The sequence below is a fragment of the Scardinius erythrophthalmus genome (assembly GCF_964197995.2).
Source record: "Scardinius erythrophthalmus genome assembly, chromosome: 7".
Lineage (NCBI taxonomy): Eukaryota > Metazoa > Chordata > Actinopteri > Cypriniformes > Leuciscidae > Scardinius > Scardinius erythrophthalmus.
Window position 1 is genome coordinate 32,700,548 of NC_138227.1, and position 26,507 is coordinate 32,727,054.

The window sequence follows — 26,507 nt, forward strand, 5'->3', positions numbered from 1 at the left end:
CGATTAAAATAGATAATTAATACATCTGCACAGCACAGTAATATAGTGAGTAGAAAAACGTAATAATGTAGCAAAGTAGAAACAAAATATTTTCCAAAAACTATTTTACGCATATTCATAATATTCATTTTCACAGCATCGCACCAGGTTGATCATATTTGTTGGTCCATGGCATCTGAAAAAATGAAAACTTGTGCTAGTTAGCTTGGTACCAGATGGATGGATATAATTAGGCAACTATTAAAAATAATAGGCAACTATAGACGAACATATCATCGATGGTTAGCCTATGTTTAAAAAAATGTTGAAATGGTTCTCATTCTGGTCTTATAGTGTTGATCCTGTGACCAGCAGAGGGAACTATTGTTACACACACATCAATAAAAAATGTGAACGGATGTGTTCCACACAATATGTTAAAAGTACATTCGTTTACGTTTGGTGTTCGCGTATGCATGTAAACACCAGCTTTACCAAAAAAATATTTCACTTCCATTTTAGGTTCATAAGACCCCGTGAAATGGCTTGAAGCAGTTTTCTTTCCTCTACAGGCTTTTTTTTTTTTGGGGGGGTTTTGTTTGGGTATTTAGATTTGGTCCCCTTTATGACCCGAAGTGTTTAGTTTGCAGCTATGAATAATTTGGGGGAGGGAGTTTTATTACACTTTTTATAATATGTTGGTCTATATTTCTTATACATGAAAATGTCTATATGCACACAATTATTTTTAATGAAAAAACAACAACAACAAAAAAACAATAAATGTATCCTTTTGTTTTTATTTTATTTTACAATAAATGTAATAATCTACAATAATCCATATAGCCTATATCCCCTCGATAAACTTTTATAGAAAGTGTAAATGACTATATAAGCAAAGCTGTCTGTAATATATATCCAATTAATGGATATATTAAATAATAACCCCATTAATTACAATTAGTAGGCTATTACAATTAAAAATAATAACACTTTAACAACATGCCTCTGAGCTTTCTCCGCCAATTCTGGTGGCCCATCTTACACCAAGGGTATTATTTGATCTTTATAAATAAAAACTATTACATGACAAATCCGAAAACATTTATGTGTCCACAAATCCCACATTAACAAATAGACGCACAAAAAAACCTTTGATATTCAACATTATACAATGTCATAGATCAATATTTTCCAGAGACAAAACAGATCAATTAGCTCAAGCTCAGCTCAAACTTTCTAAATCTCACAAATGTCGATATTCAGATGAAATGACAAAATTAAATAGCGAAGCCATTCATCAAAAGTGCTGACATGAGATTTTGTGTCATCTATCATCAGAAGAAAAAATTATATGGTGGTGGTGGGTGGGGGGGTCATCTTACCCCATGTTACCCTATGTATAATACACACATTCAGTATACTATTTTCAATATAATGCAAGACTGTATTTTATTTGGGACAGCATTAACAGTAAAGTAGTTGCCTATTGTCAATGAATAGGCAACAGTTTACAGACATCTATTTACTGTAGAGCCTGACTTATAAAAAAGCGTCATATATCAGACTGTCAGGGTGGAGGTTTGTCCTCGTGTTCAGGAGATGGACTGGAGGAAGGGGAGATACTGTTTGTAGGACTCTGTATTCTTCGTCGCAGCTCGAAGGTTTGCCTCTCCACCTCCTCCAGGACACTTTTACTCAAAGACTGAAGAAGGGCAGGAGAGTCGATGTTTATGAAAAGTGTGTGAGGAATGAGGAATCAACATTGAAAAAATTATAAAAATTAGGTATTATTATATTGTTTTAATATATGATGTCATAACTCGTGGATATAAAAGTCACCTGATTCTCAGCCAGTGCCTCTTTGGCCATGTAATGCTCTCTTTTGATCTTAATTTCCACCTCCTCTGGAATATCTGGCACCATCCAGTCAATAATCCGTCCAATCATGAGTACAACATGCTGAAAACCCATCATCAACTTTATAAATTGTGTTCTGTTGTCAATTTATAATCGTCTATATCTCATATCTCATTAATATGGAAGCTTGTTTCTGTCACAAAACATAAAAAAGGTAATTGTGACTGTTATCTCACAATTCTGACTTTTTTCAACAACAAAAAAAAATCCGAATTGCAAGATATAAACTCGCAATTGCAGGAAAAAGTCAGAATTGTGAGATATAAACTCGCAATTGTGTTAAAAAAGTAAGAATTGCGAGATATAGGGCCCTATCAAACATCCGGCGAAATGCAGCCTAAGTGTTTTTTTTTTTAGTTTCAGCCCGACGCAGTTATCATTTTCACATTCTGTGCCACGTTGTTTAAATAGCAAATGCATTTGCGCCCATTTGTTCGTCCATGGTCGTGCTGGTAACTGAAATAGACAGCGCCATTGACCAACTGAAACCTGGTCTAAAGTCAATGAAACCTGTTATTTAAAGGGCGCATTAGTTATAAAAGCCTATGGGCGGGTGCATAATGCGCGTACACTTTGTCCCATAGGGCTCATTTACACTGCAGGTCTTGATGCCCAATTCTGATGTGTTGCCTATATCTGATTTTTCGACTGTCCGTTTACACGTTCTTTCAATTGCGACCATATCCGATTCATGTGTTTACACTTTAAAAATGACCTTTTTCACAATTGCCTTTTTAAATTTTTGTATTCAGTGGCAGAAACACAGTGGCTTCCATAATTATCAGAACAAATGTATGTGCAAAGTTTACAAAATTGTATTTGGTCAAACTAGTGCTAGACTGTGCACCTCGAATATAATGACGAAACTCAGTCGTATGGCCAGCAGATGAAAGTACTCTTGTGTGTGCCGTCCTTTCTCATCCCTGAGACCTCGATATCTAAAAAAAAATAAAAATAAAAAAAAATCTTGATTAACACTCATAATGGCTTATGTATTAAAATATAAATAGAATACCTGATTTAAATACTGCAAACAACCTAATAGAAATGATATACAAGGTTAACAAGGTCATGGCAAAAATGTAAACGAGTGTATTCTTATTCAGCCTCTTTATCATCCTAACCTTACAATGAACAACATGAAAACATACAATTGATACACATTGATTATTAGAAAGTTTCTTGATCATTAAATCTGCATTTTAGAGTGATTTCTGAAGGATCATGTGACACTGAAGACTGGAGTAATGATGCTGAAAATTCAGCTTTGACGTCACATGAATAAAATTACATTTTTGATCAAATAAATGCAGCCTTGGTGAGCATATACAGTACCTAAATGTATCCCAATCCAAACATACCAATCCCATACTATTGAACAGTATATAATCGTATATCAACAGTTTGGTCTTCACCTGCAGGATGTTTGGCTTTGGGTGAAGTCCACAGGGGCAACAGCGAGGGTGAAGTTGATGTATCCGCTCATGCTGCCCGCAGTGTAGCGGTAAAAGAGTCGCGGCAAGAAATCAGATGTGAAGGCAATCAGGAAAGCCTGGCAAAAGAACAGGACGTCAAACACGCCTAAACAGGACACACAGCCTGTCTAATTAACATGATTTTGGACTGAGATTTTTGGACATCAAAAGCTGTAAATGAACTCACAATTCAGTGTTGATCGACTAACAATGAAAGCAGAGTCACGCATACAATAATGGCAGACACACTGTAAGCTTGATCGAGGGAATGTCCCAAGGATACATGGGCTGTGTCTCAATCAGGTCCCTAGTTCAGTAGTCAGGGCACTGATCAGGGAGTGTGCCATTTTTAGGGCTGTATCAATCGCAAAATCCTACAAGTGCACTGAAATCCCACAGTGCACCATGAAAACCAAGGAACTATGTTCCCTTAAAAATCACGTGAGCCAACTCGCCACACATAATGACATGATAGATGTGTTTTTTTTATATATATAGAGCCTACCAATATTTCATTATATTTCAGCAAAATCATGCATCACATTTTCTGAATAGCATAATCATGATCACATTTGTTGATAAGTTGCAGGAGAATGCAATATCAACCCGATCTCACAGGAAAACATAGCTGGCGATTTTGTATCATTTTGTAATTTGTTTAATGTACGGAAAAAAAAGTAAGATTTTTAGAAAAAATTAAAAATGAAGCCACTAAACATTACCATCACTGGGGCATAGGCAGCTCATATGAAAATGTACAAATGAGATCGTAAGGAATCATTCAAATTAGCCACCAATTCGCCATTCGATTGTGTTGGACATATTATAAGTTTTAACCTGTATATAGACTCAAGATAATCTAAACTAAATTTCAAGATGATTTATGTTAATTGTCAGTGTTCCAGTAGCAGGACACTTGGCATGCTTTTGTTGTGGCCTTTTTTCCCTATCACATATTTTAGTAATCATCAAAAATTAGGTATCGAAAGCTTAAACACTCAAAATTCATCCTTTGGAAATTGGACATTGAGTTACCATGAAAATGGTAAACCATTTAGTGGGCTCAATTTGTGGTTCAGTCCATTTGCTTTACAGTTACCTGCAACTTTTTTACACTTTAATCTTTTAAAACGCGTTCACCTCTGTAATAATCTGCTGAGTATCTTTAAAAAGAGACAAATCTTAAACCATTCATGAATTACAACCATTTAATCTTAGATTTATGATCAAAAGGGGGGTGACATGAAAATATATACTGGCACTAGAGGGATGAAAAGACACTCTAATCACTGTGCCAACCTTTACAACTTTTCATGGTTCTAGTCTCCCATCCAGATAAAGATGCAGGATAAAAAGACACATACAGATTGGTGCTTGGCCCCAAATAATCAATATAAATTAAGAAGCCCCTTACATTACTGATGACAGCCAGGTAGGAGATGAACTTTAGGATGGTCAGCCAGATGCCAATGTCTTGTGCTCTTTCCACAACGGGCCTGCGGTACACACACACAAACTTCTGGGCATCGAGACGCACCTCCACCCAGTTATTTATCAAGGCAAACAATGGAGCCAAAGGACAGGCTGCTACAAAGATGGTAATGAAGCCAAACTGCAGAACTGACAAGATAAAGAATTCCAAAATCAGTGTTTCATCTGTGCTAAACTGCAGTTGCCTCCAATTTGAAAGCTATTCAAATTGTAGTTTTTGTTATGATGGTAATATACTGTGTCACAAATAATTTATTTTAAAGTACCCCTATTATGCTTTTGTCGGATATTACCTTTCATTGTAATGTGTAATATAGGCCTAGCTGTTTATAAGTGTAAAAGGCCTGCAAAGTTTCAAAGAGTACAATAAATTAAGTTATTTTCTAAGAAAATAACTAGAGCCAATTCTAAACTGCCTGAAAGGATTCATCAGTAATTCCAGTCTCACTTCCTGCTCAAACCTACATTGGTTTTGAAACTAATTTGCATAATACTCGCCTTCATTGGTCTTCATTGGCTGCTTGCAAACAACGTGTACTGTACATTGACCCTCAAACACTGTAGTTAGCTGAAACTGGAAGAGCTTGGTTTGTGTTGTTGACATGTTGTTGAATGTTTTCTGCACTGTGAAAGCTAATCCACTTTGCAACAATTCAAAAGAATGAGGACTTGAATTGGCTCGAATTGATAAGGTAAAATTGACACCATCGTTACTGTTTGTATCACTGTGTATCAAGTGCTGAGGAAGCTTCTGGAGCTGATATTCAGATATCCGTTCAGATACACCGTTTCATTTCTGACACATGCTGTAAGCGGTTGACCAATCACAACAGACTGGGTCATCTGACCAATCAGAGAAGAGTAGACCAATCACAACAGACTGGGTCATCTGACCTATCAGAGCAGAGTAGACCAATCACAACAGACTGGGTCATCTGACCAATCAGAGAAGAGTAGACCAATCACAACAGACTGGGTCATCTGACCAATCAGAGAAGAGTAGACCAATCACAACAGACTGGGTCATCTGACCAATCAGAGCAGAGCAGACCAATCATAACAGTCTGGGTCATCTGACCTATCAGAGAAGAGTAGACCAATCACAATCAGAGCAGAGTAGACCAATCACAACAGACTGGGTCATCTGACCTATCAGAGAAGAGTAGACCAATCACAACAGACTGGGTCATCTGACCAATCAGAGCTGAGTAGACCAATCACAGCAGACTGGGTCATCTGACCAATCAGAGCAGAGTAGACCAATCACAACAGACTGGGTCATCTGACCTATCAGAGCAGAGTAGACCAATCACAACAGACTGGGTCATCTGACCTATCAGAGCAGAGTAGACCAATCACAACAGACTGGGTCATCTGACCAATCAGAGAAGAGTAGACCAATCACAACAGACTGGGTCATCTGACCAATCAGAGCAGAGCAGACCAATCATAACAGACTGGGTCATCTGACCAATCAGAGCAGAGTAGACCAATCACAACAGACTGGGTCATCTGACCTATCAGAGAAGAGTAGACCAATCACAACAGACTGGGTCATCTGACCAATCAGAGCTGAGTAGACCAATCACAGCAGACTGGGTCATCTGACCAATCAGAGCAGAGTAGACCAATCACAACAGACTGGGTCATCTGACCAATCAGAGAAGAGTAGACCAATCACAACAGACTGGGTCATCTGACCAATCAGAGAAGAGTAGACCAATCACAACAGACTGGGTCATCTGACCAATCAGAGCAGAGCAGACCAATCATAACAGACTGGGTCATCTGACCTATCAGAGAAGAGTAGACCAATCACAATCAGAGCAGAGTAGACCAATCACAACAGACTGGGTCATCTGACCTATCAGAGAAGAGTAGACCAATCACAACAGACTGGGTCATCTGACCAATCAGAGCTGAGTAGACCAATCACAGCAGACTGGGTCATCTGACCAATCAGAGTAGAGTAGACCAATCACAACAGACGGGGTCATCTGACCTATCAGAGCAGAGTAGACCAATCACAACAGACTGGGTCATCTGACCTATCAGAGCAGAGTAGACCAATCACAACAGACTGGGTCATCTGACCTATCAGAGCAGAGTAGACCAATAACAACAGACTGGGTCATCTGACCAATCAGAGCAGAGCAGACCAATCATAACAGACTGGGTCATCTGACCAATCAGAGCAGAGTAGACCAATCACAACAGACTGGGTCATCTGACCTATCAGAGAAGAGTAGACCAATCACAACAGACTGGGTCATCTGACCAATCAGAGCTGAGTAGACCAATCACAGCAGACTGGGTCATCTGACCAATCAGAGCAGAGTAGACCAATCACAACAGACTGGGTCATCTGACCTATCAGAGAAGAGTAGACCAATCACAACAGACTGGGTCATCTGACCAATCAGAGCTGAGTAGACCAATCACAGCAGACTGGGTCATCTGACCAATCAGAGCAGAGTAGACCAATCACAACAGACTGGGTCATCTGACCTACCAGAGAAGAGTAGACCAATCAAAACAGATTGGGTCATCTGACCTATCAGAGCAGAGTAGACCAATCACAACAGACTGGGTAATCTGACCTATCAGAGCAGAGTAGACCAATCACAACAGACTGGGTAATCTGACCTATCAGAGAAGAGTATACCAATCACAACAGACTGGGTAATCTGACCTATCAGAGAAGAGTAGACCAATCACAACAGACTGGGTCATCTGACCAATCAGAGCAGAGTAGACCAGTCACAACAGACGGGGTCATCTGACCAATCAGAGCAGAGTAGACCAGTCACAACAGACGGGGTCATCTGACCAATCAGAGCAGAGTAGACCAATCACAACAGACTGGGTCATCTGACCTATCAGAGCAGAGTAGACCAATCACAACAGACTGGGTCATCTGACCTATCAGAGCAGAGTAGACCAATCACAACAGACTGGGTCATCTGACCAATCAGAGCTGAGTAGACCAATCACAGCAGACTGGGTCATCTGACCAATCAGAGCAGAGTAGACCAATCACAACAGACTGGGTCATCTGACCTATCAGAGAAGAGTAGACCAATCACAACAGACTGGGTCATCTGACCAATCAGAGCTGAGTAGACCAATCACAGCAGACTGGGTCATCTGACCAATCAGAGCAGAGTAGACCAATCACAACAGACTGGGTCATCTGACCAATCAGAGCAGAGCAGACCAATCATAACAGACTGGGTCATCTGACCTATCAGAGCAGAGTAGACCAATCACAACAGACTGGGTAATCTGACCTATCAGAGCAGAGTAGACCAATCACAAAAGACTGGGTCATCTGACCTATCAGAGCAGAGTAGACCAATCACAACAGACTGGGTCATCTGACCTATCAGAGAAGAGTAGACCAATCACAACAGACTGGGTCATCTGACCTATCAGAGAAGAGTAGACCAATCACAACAGACTGGGTCATCTGACCTATCAGAGAAGAGTAGACCAATCACAACAGACTGGGTCATCTGACCTATCAGAGAAGAGTAGACCAATCACAACAGACTGGGTCATCTGACCAATCAGAGCAGAGTAGACCAGTCACAACAGACGGGGTCATCTGACCAATCAGAGCAGAGTAGACCAGTCACAACAGACGGGGTCATCTGACCAATCAGAGCAGAGTAGGCTCTCAGAAGGGAGCGATTTAAAGTGACTGAATCCTTGATCGGACCGTTTCAGACACTGTGAGAAAAGAGCTGATGCTACAATGTATTTTATGAGAAAAAGTGTTTTTTGACCTGTGATGCATGTAAACCTATTGCAGGAGACTTCCAAAATAAAATTACGAACCTTTAAAATAGCATAATTGGGGCACTTTAAAATAAAAAATAAATAAATAATTAAACATCTCTTCTCTAAATCATTCTCATAATACATTTCATTATAATTAGATAGTAGACGCTATAACAAAAGGTAATACAAATCATGATTCTCAACTATACACCGAGATATTAAAGTGAATAAAATGAACAAGATTTACATTGCACAAACCAGTCTAAAGCGGTTATTGGAAGTGAATTTATTAATCCGACAGGGGATTATTTCTGTTCACATTATAGCTGAACTGTCAAGAACAATAATTCATTGACTGGATATCGTCTGTGACCCTAATAGAATGTCTTTAAAATCTTTAAAATCAGGATACTTCCATTCACTGGACAACCAGTTTTTATAGAGATTTGAACTGATAAACAGATATAATGTTTCTTAAGCACTAAATCATCATATTAGAATGATTTCTGAAGGATCATGTGACACTGAAGACTGGAGTAATGATGCTGAATACTCAGCTTTGATCACAGGAATAAATTACATTTTAAAATATGTTAAATCTTTTAAATTACATTAAAAGGTCTCACCCATTTCTAGATACTCATCGAACAGCCCTTCACACACTAGCAGCTGATAGTTAGATTCCCATGGACTGATCTCTGGACTGGTGTCGGGTTCATCTATCACCTCCTTACTGGGAGCTGGCTTCAGCTTCCTCCTGTGCCACCAGGTCTTGAATTTACTGTTGGAAAGAGAAGGAGAAAACTTAGGCCTATAATAAAATACACTATAAAGAGCAAACAAAACGAAGATGCACTGGATGCATAAAAGACCTACGGCAAGACAAATTCCTGGATGTTGCTGATGACCTGTTTGCCTACCATGATGACTAACAGCTCTTGAGCAAGTTCAATGAGACATCCAGAGGAGCCACACTACACACAAGAAGCACACAAACAAGTTACACACATGTATTAATGAGATATTCATATTCCGGATTTTTCCACAATTCAGAATTGAATTCAGAATTGTGTATTGTGGCTGGCAGTGTTCATTTTATTAGTTTTAAACAAACAAAGGAGGACTATGTGACACTTTCCAACAGTGTAAACACTCACATCCTCATTTCGGATTCCTAGGAGTGTGTCATAATTTCCAGGGTATCCAACAAACCTGTAGAACAGATCAAACATTAGTCGAATATTGAATCTTCATACACATTCATGCATTCTAACTGCATACCCACCTTCCCTTGAAAAACGCAATGTAAACAGGAGATGAGTAGAAGTTGACAAACTGGAAGATGAAAACCTTGAGGATGAACGCGTCCTCGTATTTGGTCTGGGTGCGGTGCATTTCTAGAAGGAAGAGGATGATACTTTGTTTGGCATACCAAAAGAAATACCAAAATAGTATGTGTAGATATGAAATAGCTTACCCCATCGTGTCAGAATTTGGGCCAGGCAAGTATAGAGCCGCGACAACAATAGAATAACCAGCAAATTTAGCATTGAACCAGTAAGGCTAGCTATCCTTCCAGCCTACAGGGGTGAAAAACATCTCTTAGAGTAAGCAAAGCATAGCCTAATGTTAAAATTGTGCTGCAATATGTGATTAAAGGGTTAGTTCACCCAAAAATGAAAATTCTGTCAGTACTCACCCTCATGTTGTTCCAACTGCGTAAGACCTTCGTTCATCTTCGGAACACAAATTAAGATATTTTTGATGAAATCTGAGCCATGTCTCACTCCTCCATAGGCTGCTATGTGACCGAAACTTGCTGGCCCAGAAAAGTTATTAAAGAGATCGTTAATATAGTCCAAGTGACTCCAGTAGCTCAATCTTAAGTAGGCTATATCAAGCGACGAGAATACTTTTTGTGCGCAAAAACAAACAAAAATAACGACTTTATTCCACTTTTCATTTCCTTCTCTCTGGGCCTCTAGTTGGTTCGCGTAGTCTTTTTGCGCAGCGCGTCTGTGTTGCACGTCACCACGTAGGCTCACTATTGGCCGACGCCGGTCATGTGTGTGATGCGTGATGACGTGCAACACAGACGCGCAGCGCAAAAACACTACGAGGCCCAGAGAGAAGGAAATGAAAAGTGGAATAAAGTCGTTATTTTTGTTTGTTTTTGCGCACAAAAAGTATTCTCGTCGTTTGATATAGCCTACTTAAGATTGAGCTACTGGAGTCACTTGGACTATATTAACGATCTCTTTAATGACTTTTCTGGGCCAGCAAGTTTCGGTCACATAGCAGCCTATGGAGGAGTGAGACATGGCTCAGATTTCATCAAAAATATCTTAATTTGTGTTCCGAAGATGAACGAAGGTCTTACGCGGTTGGAACAACATGAGGGTGAGTAATTACTGACAGAATTTTCATTTTTGGGTGAACTAACCCTTTAAGCAATGGTTGGTTTGCATTGGTGTAAATATTAGCGCAAGGCATTTGCTTTTGACTCATTGTAGCTGGATTCTTGCAAGTCCAAGCTAGTTTTATTGGTTGGCCAGTGACAACCCAGCAAACAAAAATATGTTTTGCAAACGTTCCCATTAAGTTATGAAAATGTTATTTCTCTGAACGTTCTAAGTGTCCAGTATTAAAAAAATTTTTTTTCTTGGTTATTTGTCAGGGTTATGTTCTGTTTTGGTGCTCTCATTTTGGTTGTTTACAAGACATCGTTTTTAACTAAAAACAGAAAAGTTTTTTTGCGTTTTGAGGGTCTGAAAATGCAAGCTTTTAATAACAGGTTTCAAAGTGGAAGTTTTTGAAAATGATACTGTTATCGTCTCCATATAAACTACAAAAACGTGAATTTGTGAAAACAGTGACGTCATGCTCATGTGAATTACGTGTTCAGTCTATAGGCGCATAGTGACATTGCCAACTCCTGGCCTGGCATGAAGAATGCCACAATCGTTTTCAAAGATCCGTGTGCACTGGGATCGTTTGACAACGTTGTCGTCTGTACGCGAAAAAGGCAAAGAAAAAACTTTACCGTTTTTAATACATCGTTGTCTTGTAAACATACCCTTAGTTCTATATTCCTGGTTCCTGAGTTTATTTCTTCCAGTTGACCTAAGCCACTTTTTCCCCCATCGGGACGAACAGATCAAAAAATGGTAAGGAATGGTTCCAGTTATATTTCCACTTGAGCTTGGTTCGGCACAGCACAATTACAAATTGTTCTCTGCCTGGAATTCTCAAAAAATTGGCTCTATTTTCCTAGAGTGTGCCTGGTGGTTACTATAGCAACCTATTTCGTCCAACTGCCCCTTGTTACTGTAATACACTCATTTAGGGTACGTTTACACAACTACAATGTACTAAAAACAGAGTGTACTTCTTTTTCACAAGGGCTTGCTAATGTAAATGTATATGCAAATGTATCTGATCAAAGAGATTTTAAAATCTGTATCAGCAAAAATCACTAGACAGTCTTTAATCACTGTGAAAATAATATGGTTTAGGTATCAAAAGGAATAGAAAGAACCTTACTGAAAAAATGAAGAAGGAATTATGAGATCTGTAGATAATGATGCTTAGGATGGACCGATACAGGATGATGCCAAGTAGGAATATCAAAACCATGGAAATCTGCAAGCATAAATAAGAAAATTCAACCATGATGACAAAGATTTTAAAATTGTGTTGGCAAGATTTCTCAACAGATGTGAGATGAAAACCCATTGACTAACCATTAGAACGATGACCATGTTGCCGGTTAGAGTACGACTCAGTCGTTGAGTCTCTGGAAAATAGGGCTCCTCAGTCCCAGTCACAGGATTACGAACCGTCATGGGTGCCAATGCTGTAAATTCTGGTCTTGGCCTCTCCTAATGTCAGAATAGAAATATTATGGAAAGCAATGGAGACAAAGCATTAAATTGTTGTTATTCTATTAGCCAAAATATTAGTTGCATTGCTCTAGCCTGAAGACTAGTCCATATTAAACGTTAGACACTGTGTAACCAAATTAATCACCTCTATATCTTCAAATTCGGAACAGTCCCATCGGTGGGAGAGTATGGAGCTTGTGCGCTTCCAGTACTCCAGGAAGGTGACGGCCCACAGAGACATGAATATACTGAAGAACACAGTTCCTCCATTGTCAAATAGTAAGCCTGCCTATCGCAAATTTATGAACAAGTATTTTGAGTACAAAATGTGAAAGCTAGTTCACAGAGAACGTGAAAATGCCATAAACGATTTAAAAAGTAGGTGACCTTGTAGAAATGTCACCTTATAAGTATAGCAGATGCTGGAGAGGTTCCAGTAGCTGCAGATGTTGCATAATGGACACATTACAAAGGTGTCTCGACTGGAGCACAGCTCTTGTCTGCGGAAAAGATATCAGCACAGACCACAGGGGTCAAGGGTCAGGATGAGTGCTTGGTCATCAACGTTATGCAGTTGTTAAGTCTGTGATAATACTTACGCAGGCACATCGGTGACCATCAGCCAGATACCAAACAGAAATATAATAAAACCCACTACTGCTGCTGGTAATAACCAGCCTGTGTAGAAACCTACAGATGAGAAATAAGGACGGAAAGTTAGTCATAAGCTTTGTCCCAATTCAGAGGATGCATATGGACTCTTAATTTGGAGTTATTCTCTCTGCCCGTCGTCCCTATAGGTGCGTTCCATTCGACCGTAAGTGGACTGCGAAGTGGACTTCACAGGGTATTCCGCCATCTTAAGTGAGATTACAACCCGAAGGGAGCAAACATGTTCAGTTTGAGGGGTACTGAGAACGGTGTAGGGAATAAGGGAACATCGATACATCAAGTCAAGTCAAGTCAAGACACCTTCATTTATATAGCGCTTTTAACAATATAGATTGTTTCAAAGCAGCTTTACAGTGATAATAGGACATTAAAGTAACAGAGATTGTTTTGGCTTTACAGCAGCTCTAGAGAATACAGTTATTGTCCAGCTAAGTTTAGTTTTGATTGATTCACTTCTGTTGCAAAGATCATTAGTTATTAACTTAGGGGCCGCTTACAAGACACCATTCTAACAGAAAACCCATAACGTGCTCCGTCCCGCTCATCCGCACAACAACAGTGGCTGGTGAAAGTGATACATCATTTCCCAGGAAGTGAAGAGCTTAAATCATCCAACTGTCATTGCGCACCACGTCACCAGTCTGAACTATCATAGAGCAGAGCGGTGAAAGAGTTTTTAAATGGCTTTGCGAGGAGTTTGAGTATTCATAAATATTCTTATTATTATACAAACTAGAGTATTTATGAATGGTTATGGCGATGAATGTTAGATTTGCATATTTGCATATAACCCTGTCGTTGCCTTTCTTTGATGACTTTGCAGGGCGTACCAAATGAGCGATTATTGTCAGCGAAGTCTACTTCGACTTATACGCCGTGCTCAGGGAGCAAGGAGCAGTGAACAAAAATAAGTGTGTCCCAAAACATAGTATGTTGAAAAGAGTATGCCAGAAGTGATCTACTATTTTCGAAGTGTGGATCAGTGCACACTCTAAAGGCTCATATTGCCCACAACCCATTGCGCTTTGGAGGAGGAACTACAAACACGAGTAAAAAGTGTTAAAAAACTACAAAACATGGCAGATATGTGCGACCGACGGATGAGAGGTTTAGATAAAGGTTTGAGGGACAAATCAAAGTTTAACCTGATAAAAAAATTCTTATTTAATGTTATCCTTGTTATAATTCCTCTGCAATAACAATGTGGACTTTTATAAAGATCCGTGTGGCCATTAACTTTTAAATGCATTAATATGAGGAGAGTTTCCGCATGAAAGACCCGTGCCTGCAGATCAGCGTGCTTCTGCATCATTTCAGGAAATTAAATTAAATTAAATATGGAGGATTTTAACTTTGACAAGATGATTGACAGTCCAGTTTACTGTGACAGGATGCGACAGAGAGCAACCGTTAAAGACTCAATTGTATGACATGATAGTATGTCCCAAAGCTTGTCTACTTTTTGCTACACACTCAAAGGTATCTACTCTTTCTTCACAAAAAGAGTACATATTTTTAGACCGTAGTATAATTCTGCAAATTCATTGAGACACAGTAAGGTAATACAAGGGCTAATACTGAACAGTTGTAGATGACTTACTATGGTTACTATGGAAACTAATCAGGGTAAATACGGAAACAAACAAGGCAAACATTAACTAAACACAGGAAGAGAACATAGGGACAATGGGCACAGAAAATAACTTCAAAATAAGAGTCCTTATGACAACATAGATAAACGCAGACACATGGCACGTTACAGATAGATAGATAGATAGATAGATAGATAGATAGATAGATAGATAGATAGATAGATAGATAGATAGATAGATAGATAGATAGATAGATAGATAGATAGATAGATAGATAGATAGATAGATAGATAGATAGATAGACTGACAGACAGACAGACAGACAGACAGACAGACAGACAGATAGATAGATAGATAGATAGATAGATAGATAGATAGATAGTTAGTTCAGTCATACCCAACCATGCAAAGTAGAGCGCTATCTTCTCGCCAAAGTATTCGCGAATGTGATCCAGAGGTTGGTACTTTCTCCAGCAAGCCCAGCGAGCCCAGTAGTGATGCAGAATCTGTCTCATGTTGAGAGACTGTGGATCTACTGGAGTCCTCGGGATCTCAAATGGACCCTAATGAGAACACAAATCATTGCCAGTTCTTTCGTAATCTGACATCTTTCCATTAAATGGATTGTGAAAAGTGGGAATTATATGGCAAAATAATAATAATAATAATACATCTTCATGATTGTCACGGAGGGGTTAAAAAATAAGACGTTGCTTGGTGTCAGACAAAAAAAGGAAAGTTATTATACGTAGAGCAAGTTGTTTGCTTTTGAGGAAAGATTATGAAGATAAAAAAATGTTTTGTGCAATGGTCCAAAACATTCCGGGTTACTTGATTGTAACCCTGTTCCCTGAAAAAGCAGGACCGAGATGCTGCGCTTGATTAAAATGCTATGGGGAACGATTTTGTGCATGACCAGCTGAACATCCAAACTTGAAAATCTTATGAAAGTGTGCCAAGAGAAAGCTTGACCGCACGCCTCATAGGCAAGGGCAATAACATCCCTCGCCCAATGTGAAATTGTCTGTTTTGCGGAAGCCGCCCCCCTGTTACGGCCCCTTTGACAAACAAATAGTTGTTCTATGTAGGTCTGGAGAGCACGGACTGGACACAGTCTGTGAAGTCTCTCCTGATCCGGCGTTGTGAACGGCGGAGGGCAGAAGGCCTCGAAAGTGACCGTATGTACGGTCGAGAAAGGGACCTTAGGCAAGTAGTCAGGATGCGGATGCAAGTACATGCGGTACATACGGTCACTTTCACCATTCCTGGGGCAAAGTCCTGGGGCAGGATGGCGAGACTGACAGAGCCTGCAAATCCTTTTAAAATTCTTTTAAAAGAAGTGATATCCATAAGGAAAAAAACATCTTAAAAGGGGGTTCAAGGGGAGTCTCAACCAAACCCTCCAGGACTATAGCTAAGTCCCATGAATGGATCTTGGTTCTAACGGGAGGCCTCAGGCGCCTGGTTTCACAAACGAAGCGGGAGAGCAGAGGATGTTTCCCAAGTGGCACCCCATCAATCAAGGTAGGGCAAGCTGATAAAGTGGCCACATAAACCCTGAGAGTGGTGTGGCATGTGCCTCATAATAATTTATCCTGCAGGAATTCCAGAACTGAACCAATCTGGCAGTTAACTGGATCTGCATTACGTGCAGTGCACCACCTTTCAAAGACACCCCATTTATTGACTTAATTTTTCCTAGTGGAAGGAGCCCTAGCACTGAGAATGGTCTCTATAACTTCAGGTGAAAGCCCAGTGTCTCTCAGTTGGTAGCCTTCAGGGGCCATAGCTCGGGCCAGGGATGAAATATTGTCCCCTGAGCTTGAGACAGAAGGTCCCTTCTCTCCGGCATCGCCCAGAGCAAGCCGTCGAGAAGAGATATTATCTCCGAGAACCATATTCTGTTCGGCCAACACGGCGCTATCAATAAGAGACAAGACCCTTGTTGGCAAACTCTGGCTAGAACTTCTAGTAGCAGAGCAACTGGATGAAACGCATACAGGCGCATTCTGGGCCATTTATGTGCCATCGCATCACATAGAAGGACTGGGTGACTAGGAGAGAAGTAGAGGGGACATTGCGCTGTCTGTTGGGAGGTGAAGAGGTCTACCTCTGTTTCGTAAAATTTTGACCAAATTTGTTTCACTACCTCGGGGTGGAGTTTCCATTCCCCTGTTGGTATTTTCTGCGAGCGCAGACTGCCCCTGGTGATTGTAAGAGATCTGCCGTTGTGTTGTCCATCCGCACTAGGACATGGCAGCTTCTCAGCTGCTGGAGGAAGTATTTCAAGGCCAGAAATATAGCCATCAACAAAATGGGTACAAATTTTGGGGATATTGGACGTTCTGTGTCCTGGGTGATAACAGTAAGCAACGGAACAACCAAAACTTCACTGGAAACGGCTGTCCCCTATAACACCAGAGGTGGCGGCATGATACAGAGGTTTCGTGGGGGTATCGGGAAGAGGCGGGTAGATTTAAGCGCCCCGTCCCAACTGTTTTCACCGAGCCGCCAAACAGGCCGGAAGTTGAAATGGGGGCATCAAGCAGGAACATTTGACATGGGAAGAATAAGGTTTCCCCCATGAACCATTTAACTCTTCATGGAGGTCTTCAAAGAAGGGGAGATTCTGTTGTTGTCGTCCCTCCCCCTGGCCACCAGACAGAAACCTGTCTTCCAGTTTAGATAATTTGGGGGTCTCCTGTTCGCGTGGGCAGTCTAGCTGTAATCAGGCCAACGCACGAGTTACCACCTCAAGTAGTTCCTAAACTGGTTTATCATCACGTGAGGAACGCTCGGAGGTTGCTAACTCGAAATCCAAAGCGGACCCTAGCGATTCGTCGTCCTTTGCACGAGCCGAAGAGGCGCTGGGGCACGCATCGGGATCATGCGAGAGGACATGTGGATCCAGAGAGAGAGCGAGTGATAGGGACGGTCCCGTCTCTTGCTCCTTAGCCAGATCCATTCGCAAGCCCCACGATGGAGTGGTGGGTGCTAGCCCTTGGAAATAAGCGAGACGAGTGCATAGCATTTTAACTGTAAATAACTCACAATGCTCACACTAGCCTTACTCTAACGCAAGGGCAGCATGCTCTTCCCCCAAACATACAAAACAGTATTGGTGTGTGTCCGATTCAGCCATAGGGCGTAAACACGGAGACACACACCGTTTGTTTTGTAGATCACTCTTTTCATTTTTATCTCTTTTTTTTTCTTTTGAGAGAGTGAAGATGAAAAGAGAACTGCCAAGCAAAATACCTGGCAGATACACCTGTGGCATATCTAATTATAGTCTCTGATGTGCGCACATTCCAATGAAGTCACTCTCCGAGGCAATAAAAGTTCAAAACATTTGCACACATATATTCACAGCTGGACACGCACAAAAACGTTCCCCATAGTTATCAGCATTCAGTGTAGCTTTTGAAAGGAAAAATGCCTTAAGAATGTAACTGAAGTCAAATTTGAATTTATGTCGACTTTACGCATCACTGCATGCATATGTAAACAAAAAGAGAAATATGCAGAAAAGAAGTGTGTTTGTTAAGGTAATGTTCAGATACAGTATAATGTAGGATACTCTTACAGTACCTCATGTAAAGGAAAAGCAGCAGTGAGAACATTCTCACTAACCAGCCTGCCGACTCCAACCTCCCCTCTCTTCAACACTCCATATGGAGTCCTGGCTAATATCTCATATAGCTTCAGAAAAAAGGACAGAGAAATTACAGAAAACTAGTAGATCGGTTTCTGTATGAGAAACATGAGGGTAAGTAAAAGTGCATTAAGTATTTATTTAATTATTTTACATTTATTTTCTACATGTAAGAAAATGTACTAACCCATACTGTACTTTTAATATCATGTCAGTGCTTTTATATTCTAAAGGGTGGTATTCCCTCATGGCGGCATCCATTTTAAATTTAAATAATCAGAATACTACTAATTTGTGAAATAAATAAATCATGGGATACAATTTTCCCTCCAATTATGTTGTTTCAACAATGACTTTGGAAACCGAAAATGTTTCACACAATGCAGTGCACAGCAACATATGTCAGTATAAAGCCCAATGTGTGTCACATGAATTAGCCAAACAAACAAACAAACAAAATCCTTAGTGCACTTTTCATTTTCAAGAACAAGCTCTCAAAACTCACTATCTGGTGCCTCTGTGTGGTCTTGAAAAAAGTGTCCTTGTTTTCATGTCCAAGAAACCTAAAAGCAGCATTAAAGATTAGTGCAAGATAAAGTAAACACACACTTTTCCAAACAGTGTGAATATATGCAAAAGCTTGATTTCAAATGATGCACGATAAAGATATACAGTTCACAAGTGATATTTTCATGAGACATCACGTCGTCTCATGTGTAAGCTCTTCTCTGAGACTGTTCTCTTCTTGGTGAACAAGTAAACTAAAAAAAAAAAAAAGAAAAAAAGAAAGAAACTTGTGCCAATAATGACACTTCAACTGAGGCATTAAATCACTCACTAAACACGGTAATACTGTAAATTATATTATATCAATCTTTGTTTAGATCATCCTAATTTTAAAAATGTATTATTATATTACATTACATTACATTACATTATATTATATTATATTATATTATATTATATTATATTATATTATATTATATTATATTATATTATATTATATTATGGAACAAAAAGTTGATTGTAAGTGTGTGAGTAAATATATGGGTCATACAGTCTATTTGACACAGCAAGAACTTTGCATAAGTGTGTATTGGGAGTGTGTGATGTGTTTGTATTTAAGGAGGTGCTGACTCTATGCAAACACTAAAGTGTATGAACTGCATGTTACATGACAGGCTCAGATCCTCTTTGCACACAGGGTTTGAATACATGTTTACAGTTCACTATTTTTGAACTCACTTCCTTCCATCACAAACCACCAACTTTTTAAATGGTGTGAGGTGCATATTTTGTTTCCATCCATTTATTTTTATGCAAATGCTGGAATATTACTTAAATATTCACTAAATGGAAACTGCAAGATGCACATAAAATCTTATTTACTGTGTTATGTAGGGAAAAAAGTCACAGGCTTCCCCAGTTCCAGCAACTTTTTATCATTGTATTACTGATACTTTGCACCCATTTCACAGGAAGTGACGATTTTATCCATGTTTCTATCCATGTTTTTTCTTCTTCGAATTTTGGGATTTTGCACAAAAAAAATGAACCCCAAAGAGTAATATTTTGTCCCTTTTTGGATCAGTATGGATCGGTACCTCTCTAGTTTATTGCTGCGGAACTGGCAGGTATAGTAGTCCGGTGGAAGGTTGGGCACATCTTGTGCCATTATGTTTGGGATGTGCAGTTTTTCTAGGATGTTCTCAGACCAGTTTGATATTGGAATCGTCACAACCTGAAATCACCCAAAAGAGAAGAACAGTTAAGATATAGTGAGTATATGTATAATTTACTTTGTGATATAAAAGATCAGGTATGCTTTACCTGTAATGGCACTCGAAGGCTGATCTCCTCTGCATAATAACACAGAACATTCCAGGGTGCGCTCAGAAGGACATAAGTAGTCTTTGTTTTTCCCTGCACGACCTCTTTCTGAGACACATTCATAGTAGGAGAAAGACATTACTTTAGAAAGTGTACTTTTCTAATGTGTTTATATTCAGTTCAACATGTAGGAAATATATCAGTGTTTTTCAGTGTTCCAAGACTGCTGAATCTCAGCTTTGGATTCTCGACATCACATTTACATTATGAGAAAACAATAACAACACATTCTTTTACAGTGTCCTTGTTAAATGTTACATGACGTCACCACAGTAATAACTATAAAATATGCATAATTACCTGCAACTAACCCTTAACCAAACCCTAACCCATTATCTGTCAGACAAAATAGTGATCTGACGTGGGTTGGCACAGAAAGTACCTGGATGGGTGTCCAAGAGCTTAAGTAGGATAATGGTTTCGTGACTTATAAAAATAGCGTAGGCGTAAGTAGTTATGCCCATTAACTGAGGTATGTGACCAGTAGGGGATGGTGACAAGATTTTAAGTAAGGGAAGCATAGAGGAAAAGTTATTAGTCTGAAAAAAGGAAATTCTTTGTAGGAATGCAATGCCAGGCCAGGATTTGCGAATTGTGATCCTTTGGCTTGTGGATTGATTCATTGGTTTGAAAAATTTGGACAAAAAATGTTGTGTTACTGAACCTAAGCTAGGAGTTGGGAAATGGTCAATGTGATGGTAGGGGCTGGTTAGTTGAAAAAACGAGATTCAGGGGCTGGAGCGGACTCTGTGGCTGGAATCGACTCTGGAGTGGACTGTGGGCTGAGATCAGGGGCTGGAGCTGACACAGGAGCAGACTCAGGGGCTGGAGCCGACACAGGAGCAGACTGAGGGGCTGGAGCCGACACAGGAGCGGACTCAGGGTCTGGAGCCGACACAGGAGTAGACTCATGGGCTGGAGACGACACAGGAGCGGACTCGGGCTGGAGTGGACTCAGGGTCTGGAGCGGACTCAGGGGCTGAAGCATACTCTGGAGCGTACTCTGGGCTGAGATCAGGGGCTGGAGCCAACACTGGAGCAGACTCAGGGTCTGGAGCAGACACAGGAGCAGACTCATGGGCTGGAGCCGACACAGGAGCGGACTCAGGCTGGAGTGGACTCTGTGGCTGGAGTGGAATCTGAAGTGGACTCAGGGTCTGGAGCGGACTCAGGGGCTGAGATCAGGGGCTGGAGCCAACACTGGAGCAGACTCAGGGTCTGGAGCTGACACTGGAGCAGACTCAGGGTCTGGAGCTGACACTGAAGCAGACTCAGGGGCTGAAGCAGACTCTGGAGCGGACTCAGGGGCTGGAGCCGACACTGGAGCAGACTTAGGGGCTGGAGCCCACACTGGAGCAGACTTAGGGGCTGGAGCCGACACTGGAGCAGACTCAGGGTCTGGAGCGGACTCAGGGGCTGGAGCCGACACTGGAGCGGATTCAGGGTCTGGAGCTGACACAGGAGCAGACTCAGGGGCTGGAGCAGACTCTGGAGCAGACTCAGGGGCTGAAGCAGACACTGGAGCAGACTCAGGGTCTGGAGCGGACTCAGGGGCTTGAGCCGACACTGGAGCAGACTCAGGTTCTGGAGCCGACACTGGAGCGGACTCAGGGGCTTGAGCCGACACTGGAGCAGACTCAGGTTCTGGAGCCGACACTGGAGCGGACTCAGGGTCTAGAGCTGACACTGAAGCAGACTCAGGGGCTGAAGCAGACTCTGGAGCGGACTCAGGTTCTGGAGCCGACACTGGAGCGGACTCAGGGTCTAGAGCTGACACTGAAGCAGACTCAGGGGCTGAAGCAGACTCTGGAGCGGACTCAGGGGCTGGAGCCGACACTGGAGCAGACTCAGTGTCTGGAGCCGACACTGGAGCGGACTCAGGGGCTGGAGCCGACACTGGAGCGGACTCAGGGGCTGGAGCCGACACTGGAGCAGACTCAGTGTCTGGAGCCGACACAGGAGCAGACTCAGGGGCTGGAGCCGACACTGGAGCAGACTCAGTGTCTGGAGCCGACACTGGAGCGGACTCAGGGGCTGGAGCCGACACTGGAGCGGACTCAGGGGCTGGAGCTTACACTGAAGCGGACTCAGGGGCTGGAGCCGACACTAGAGCGGACTCAGGGGCTGGAGCCGACACTAGAGCGGACTCAGGGGCTGGAACTTACACTGAAGCGGACTCCGGGTCTGGATCTGACACAGGAGCGGAGTCCGGGTCTGGAGCTGACTCTGGAGTGGACCCTGGGCTGAGCTCAGGGGCTGGAGCCGAAACAGGAGCGGACTCAGGGGCTTGAGCCGACACTGGAGCAGACTCAGGTTCTGGAGCCGACACTGGAGCGGACTCAGGGTCTAGAGCTGACACTGAAGCAGACTCAGGGGCTGAAGCAGACTCTGGAGCGGACTCAGGGGCTGGAGCCGACACTGGAGCAGACTTAGGGGCTGGATCCGACACTGGAGCAGACTCAGGGGCTGGAGCCGACACTGGAGCAGACTCAGGTTCTGGAGCCGACACTGGAGCAGACTCAGTGTCTGGAGCCGACACTGGAGCAGACTCATGGGCTGGAGCCGACACAGGAGCGGACTCAGGCTGGAGTGGACTCTGTGGCTGGAGTGGAATCTGAAGTGGACTCAGGGTCTGGAGCGGACTCAGGGGCTGAGATCAGGGGCTGGAGCCAACACTGGAGCAGACTCAGGGTCTGGAGCTGACACTGGAGCAGACTCAGGGTCTGGAGCTGACACTGAAGCAGACTCAGGGGCTGAAGCAGACTCTGGAGCGGACTCAGGGGCTGGAGCCGACACTGGAGCAGACTTAGGGGCTGGAGCCGACACTGGAGCAGACTTAGGGGCTGGAGCCGACACTGGAGCAGACTCAGGGTCTGGAGCGGACTCAGGGGCTGGAGCCGACACTGGAGCGGATTCAGGGTCTGGAGCTGACACAGGAGCAGACTCAGGGGCTGGAGCAGACTCTGGAGCAGACTCAGGGGCTGAAGCAGACACTGGAGCAGACTCAGGGTCTGGAGCGGACTCAGGGGCTTGAGCCGACACTGGAGCAGACTCAGGTTCTGGAGCCGACACTGGAGCGGACTCAGGGGCTTGAGCCGACACTGGAGCAGACTCAGGTTCTGGAGCCGACACTGGAGCGGACTCAGGGTCTAGAGCTGACACTGAAGCAGACTCAGGGGCTGAAGCAGACTCTGGAGCGGACTCAGGTTCTGGAGCCGACACTGGAGCGGACTCAGGGTCTAGAGCTGACACTGAAGCAGACTCAGGGGCTGAAGCAGACTCTGGAGCGGACTCAGGGGCTGGAGCCGACACTGGAGCAGACTCAGTGTCTGGAGCCGACACTGGAGCGGACTCAGGGGCTGGAGCCGACACTGGAGCGGACTCAGGGGCTGGAGCCGACACTGGAGCAGACTCAGTGTCTGGAGCCGACACAGGAGCAGACTCAGGGGCTGGAGCCGACACTGGAGCAGACTCAGTGTCTGGAGCCGACACTGGAGCGGACTCAGGGGCTGGAGCCGACACTGGAGCGGACTCAGGGGCTGGAGCTTACACTGAAGCGGACTCAGGGGCTGGAGCCGACACTAGAGCGGACTCAGGGGCTGGAGCCGACACTAGAGCGGACTCAGGGGCTGGAACTTACACTGAAGCGGACTCCGGGTCTGGATCTGACACAGGAGCGGAGTCCGGGTCTGGAGCTGACTCTGGAGTGGACCCTGGGCTGAGCTCAGGGGCTGGAGCCGAAACAGGAGCGGACTCAGGGGCTTGAGCCGACACTGGAGCAGACTCAGGTTCTGGAGCCGACACTGGAGCGGACTCAGGGTCTAGAGCTGACACTGAAGCAGACTCAGGGGCTGAAGCAGACTCTGGAGCGGACTCAGGGGCTGGAGCCGACACTGGAGCAGACTTAGGGGCTGGATCCGACACTGGAGCAGACTCAGGGGCTGGAGCCGACACTGGAGCAGACTCAGGTTCTGGAGCCGACACTGGAGCAGACTCAGTGTCTGGAGCCGACACTGGAGCGGACTCAGGGGCTGGAGCCGACACTGGAGCGGACTCAGGGGCTGGAGCTTACACTGAAGCGGACTCAGGGGCTGGAGCCGACACTAGAGCGGACTCAGGGGCTGGAGCCGACACTAGAGCGGACTCAGGGGCTGGAACTTACACTGAAGTGGACTCCGGGTCTGGATCTGACACAGGAGCGGAGTCCGGGTCTGGAGCTGACTCTGGAGTGGACCCTGGGCTGAGCTCAGGGGCTGGAGCCGAAACAGGAGCAGACTCAAGGGCTAGTAGTTAATCAATATTACTCAGTTCTTGAATGTATAGTTACACTGTTACAAGGACACCTTAAACATTTTACATTTAAAGTTCATATATTTTAAATGTACTAAATTGATATTTCATCTTTTGAGATGTGTAACTACAAATATATTTAATACATGACATACAAGTTTCAATAGAAATTACATTAAAGCCTATTTTACTTTACCACAAATGCTTGTCAGTACATTCAGCAGTACACTTTATATACTATATTTCAAAAACATAGAAATAGAAATCATTATGAAATGACATAAAATATGTATATAATTCTTACTAAAAATGCTGTTCAACTAATTGCATTTAATATAGATATTTAAACTATAATATACTATCAGTTTATTGTAAATAACATGCAGTTCAGTGTCCAAAAACATTTATTTTGTGCTAAAGTATTTTATTTCTTTTTAAAAGTATGCTAAAGTGTACTTCTTTTTCACAAAGCTTTATACACGCATACATACATACATACATACATACATACATACAGTACATACATATATATATAAAACCTCGCATTCTGAATATGGCTGCAACCCAAATTTAGATCTTAAGCTGAGTTTGATGTGCATGTAAACATTGTCATACTGTATACCGTCTCCTGATGAAGGCCGGCAGCCCGGAGTCTGGAAAGAAATTCTGTCCTCCATTTCCTGTGTGTATCACGCGAGGAACCAGACGAGAGTTCATCCAGTTCTGCCGACTTCAAGGGGTTCACAGATTCCTCCCAAACCAAGACAAAATCTGTCATCAAATAAAAAAAAAATGTATATTCATCAAATTAATAAAAATTCGAAATGCTTTAAGAGGTGAACGTTTTCCAAAATAACAATTTATCAAACATTCATAGCTTGGCATTATACAGATGAATCTCATACAGGTAACATAGGAAATATTGGGTAGAGAAAGTGGACAAAAAAAATCTCTAAAAGAATTTTTTTGGCAAATCCGTTGTCAAAATGAGATTTCAAAATGAAGTTTCAAGCAAATATCATTTACCTTTATAGACACAGAAGACAGTATTTTCCTTTATGTTCTCCCCCATAGTACTCACCAATTCGGGTGACCCCGTCACTGAATACATTCTTGTTATCCTGAGGTGCCACACATGTCTGTGAAAAACATGAACACTCTCCACAATCAGTATCAATATGAAGAATTGATATATCCATGCGTACAAACCTCAGAGAATGATCTTAACAAGAAAATTCCTCAGAAAAGCCTCATATATGTGTTATCAGGGATATTAGGGTGGAGTGGCGGAGGGATGCAAGGAAATCTGGCATGTTTGTGTTACATTGTTAACTTGTAATTAGCTTCCTCTCTTTGTGACCGCTGATGAATTTTGTAAACAACCTGCACTTTTTTTCCAACTCAAGATAAAAGACAATTCTAGTACCTCCACGCTCCCGTAGGTTTGTTTGGGGTGGTCCGAGAGGGTGATAAGTGTGGCTCTGTCCTCCACTAAATTCTTCTTCCTTTTCATCATTATCTCAAAAGAGCCAGTTTACCTCTGTGTTGTCTGTCCACCAATCTGAAAAAGTTCTGTCCCCCTTTAAAACATGATGCAATGATTCAGTGATTATTTGGCAATAAGGAATATAACAAAAATACACAATATGGCATGTTCAACTACCGGTCAAAAGTTTGAAATAATTAAAATTTTTGAGGAAACTGATCACATATTTATTTTCAGGATTCTCTGATGAATAGAAAGGACAGCATTTAGCCTATTTGAATTTATTTTTATTTTTTTATATCTTGACTGCCACTTTTGATCAATTTAATGCATCCTTGCTGAATATAAGTAAATCTTACCCCAAACTTTTGAATAGAATGTTTCCACGAA

General features: G+C 42.3%; 1 protein-coding gene across 2 annotated transcripts; it reads right to left on the bottom strand.

Moving 5' to 3' along the window:
- Nucleotides 1-790: 790 nt before the first annotated feature.
- ano7 (anoctamin 7) lies at nucleotides 791-26,211 on the bottom strand. Of its 2 annotated transcripts, XM_081370063.1 has the most exons (23): nucleotides 26,058-26,211; nucleotides 25,713-25,770; nucleotides 25,254-25,402; nucleotides 20,282-20,389; nucleotides 20,056-20,192; nucleotides 18,957-19,014; nucleotides 18,388-18,498; nucleotides 15,194-15,359; nucleotides 13,132-13,222; nucleotides 12,936-13,032; nucleotides 12,678-12,821; nucleotides 12,392-12,529; nucleotides 12,192-12,290; nucleotides 10,126-10,228; nucleotides 9,934-10,045; nucleotides 9,806-9,860; nucleotides 9,525-9,622; nucleotides 9,275-9,429; nucleotides 4,789-4,994; nucleotides 3,315-3,451; nucleotides 2,747-2,837; nucleotides 1,822-1,941; nucleotides 791-1,684 (listed from the first exon to the last, which is right to left on the bottom strand). In XM_081370063.1, the coding sequence occupies exons 1-23, from the start codon at nucleotides 26,145-26,147 to the stop codon at nucleotides 1,550-1,552; spliced, it is 2,658 nt and encodes an 885-aa protein (XP_081226189.1). In that variant the 5' UTR covers nucleotides 26,148-26,211; the 3' UTR covers nucleotides 791-1,549. The 2 variants fall into 2 exon arrangements, with proteins under 2 accessions (XP_081226189.1, XP_081226190.1); XM_081370064.1 differs by lacking the exon at nucleotides 26,058-26,211 and having other exon boundaries at nucleotides 20,282-20,385; nucleotides 25,713-25,833.
- Nucleotides 26,212-26,507: the final 296 nt, after the last annotated feature.